Raw genomic sequence first — 2,263 nt, 5'->3', positions numbered from 1 at the left:
TTTTTTGCCACCTGCAAGTTTTGTTCTGGATGAGTATATTTGGACCGTTTAGTTGATTCGAAAAACGTAATTTCGAGCCGCCACCAGCAGGGGGCGCTGGGTTCCCTTACATTTCAATAAGCGGAGGAGTGAGAGGTGCATGAAATGGAGAAAAATGGCGGATCATGTGCAGGTAAGCAGAGGTTTCATGTTTTTGTTACCGACAGTTTGTTCTACAGCGGGAAGATGAGGTTGAGCCTCGGTCCAAATGCGGTCCTGCAGGCAGGGGGTCGGTGAGCAGCGGAAAGGGATGCAGTTAGCGGCGGGACGCGGCGCTGTGGACACTTAAAGAAAGGATGAGGCAGCCTGTGTTGACTCGTGGCCTGCTGTCATTGCGCTAGCTTGTGTTAGCTACTGGACGGAGCCAGAACAGACACCGGGGAGCAGTGCGGTTCCAGTCTGTGAGGCTGCCGGGGTCCGTTCCGGTTGGGAGGCTTATACCGACCGGCTTCATGGTGTGCTTAGCTGGCTGATCATCAGGAAAATCAACAGTAAAACACAAATAGCTGCCTGTGTACCACTAGCTTTCAGGCTAACATGCAGGGGTTGAGTGTGAGTTGGCGCCAATTTGTTCCACATTAGGTGCGTTTATCCTGTCGGAATTAGCGATCCGGTGGAGAAGCGGACACTTTGCCCCGGTGCCCTAGCTGTTAGGGACAGAGCTCCCCTCATTGCCTCCTGTGTTGGTCCATCTATCCGGGCGCTGATGCATGCTAAGCTAACGCTAGCTACAGCTAGACGTCAACTTCTCCCGCCCGAGTTCTTAGAGAGCATAACCGAGTCCCTCAGCGACGTGAAACACTCCGTGTTTCCACAGCGGTGGGTGTTTGGGGGAGGCAGTTTGCCAGGCACCGGCAGGTTAGCAGCCGTTTGTTGCTAACAGTGCAGCTAGCAGCGCCGTGTTTGGTTCAACCGGGACACATGTCTGAGTCTGAGACGGGACAGCGCTCAACTTTCTGTTTCACCGGCTCATCCCACAATAGCCCCCAGAAAGCCATTTCTGGTTTATTTTATTTATTCGAAAACACCAAATGAGACACATAGGAGATGTTAACCCTTTATAGGGCACTTTTACTTTGAAAATCTAAATTTAAAGCCAATAGGGTGTAACTTTGTGATAAAGGCTGGTGGTTGCTGATGGAACCTACAGTCATTAGGGTTTATATTTTCCAAAAATGAGCTCAAACATGTAGTTATTGAATGCCTTCCTATTGTTAAGAACACAAGAGAACCATAATACACTGATATTTATATTTATAGGTAGTTAGAGAGATGCCTTTCAGTGCATTACAGGAGCAAATGGCCCTGATCAGTTAAGGCCAGGAGAATGGCAGCAGAATCCCCTCCAACTTCCAGGCACTGAAGTGATCCCCTCCTGCATGTTTCTTTACTCCACCCATTCAATGAGTTACATGGTCTGAACATGAGATAACGCTTCTATTTGGATATAAATGTCCACAAATCATGACAGAATATCTTAGATGGTTAAAAAGGAATTGTGGGGGACTAGCCAAGGGCCCATCGAGGAAAGTGGAGAAGTTTTGAAGGGTTACTACTGTACATATATAGAGCCCAAAAACATTAATGCATTAAAAAAAAAAAAGACTAACAGCCCATTGTGATGCCAAAATCTATAAATTATCTATTCTGTTGATTCTGTCTGTTGAATCGGGAAACACTTGTTAATTTTAAGCTGTAACTGGGAGTCATGGTTGTCATAGAAGTCCAGCTTTTATAGTAAAGAACAACACACATTAAAACTATGTTTTCTCAAGCTTCCTGCATTATAATACTAACTCCTATGAACTTATCTGTTGCTGTTTTTGCTGAAAAAGCTGTATGTCTAATGAACAGATTGTTTCGGTGGCATGATCTCTAATTATTTCAACCAACCAGTCTTCTTACTTTTACTTAAACATCAAAGTAGCTACCGGTTAATATCCACTGAGTGCTGCTGTTAGGGTTGTCAAAAGTATCGATACTCAAAAAAGTATCGATACTGAAACATTGTATCTGGATACAATACTCGTTTTTAAAAAGTATTGATACAGTACTACCACCAGTGGCACCTAAGCAGTCATTCATCTAAAGTGCAGAATAGAGGAAAATGCACTTTCTGAACACTGTGTGATTTAATAATTTTGTGCACTTTTCAGTTTCAAACTTTTTTCTGTAAGAGGTGCAGCTGCTGAGAATGATTTTTGTTTTTTTAACCGGTTTGGCT

The 2,263-nt window shown here is 44.3% G+C and overlaps 1 protein-coding gene across 2 annotated transcripts in view; it reads left to right on the top strand.

The window, feature by feature from the left end:
- The first annotated feature begins 96 nt into the window (after positions 1-96).
- Positions 97-2,263, top strand: part of xpo7 (exportin 7) — a 36,647-nt gene continuing 34,480 nt past the window's right edge. For both annotated transcript variants that reach the window (XM_015399510.1, XM_015399509.1), the window contains exon 1: positions 97-172. In XM_015399510.1, the coding sequence (XP_015254996.1) occupies positions 140-172 (33 nt within the window). In that variant the 5' untranslated portion in view covers positions 97-139. The remainder of the gene's footprint in view (positions 173-2,263) is intronic.

This window comes from Cyprinodon variegatus, unplaced genomic scaffold (genome assembly GCF_000732505.1).
Source record: "Cyprinodon variegatus isolate N-32 unplaced genomic scaffold, C_variegatus-1.0 Scaffold1020, whole genome shotgun sequence".
NCBI lineage: Eukaryota > Metazoa > Chordata > Actinopteri > Cyprinodontiformes > Cyprinodontidae > Cyprinodon > Cyprinodon variegatus.
This window is presented reverse-complemented; position numbering and strand designations above follow the sequence as displayed.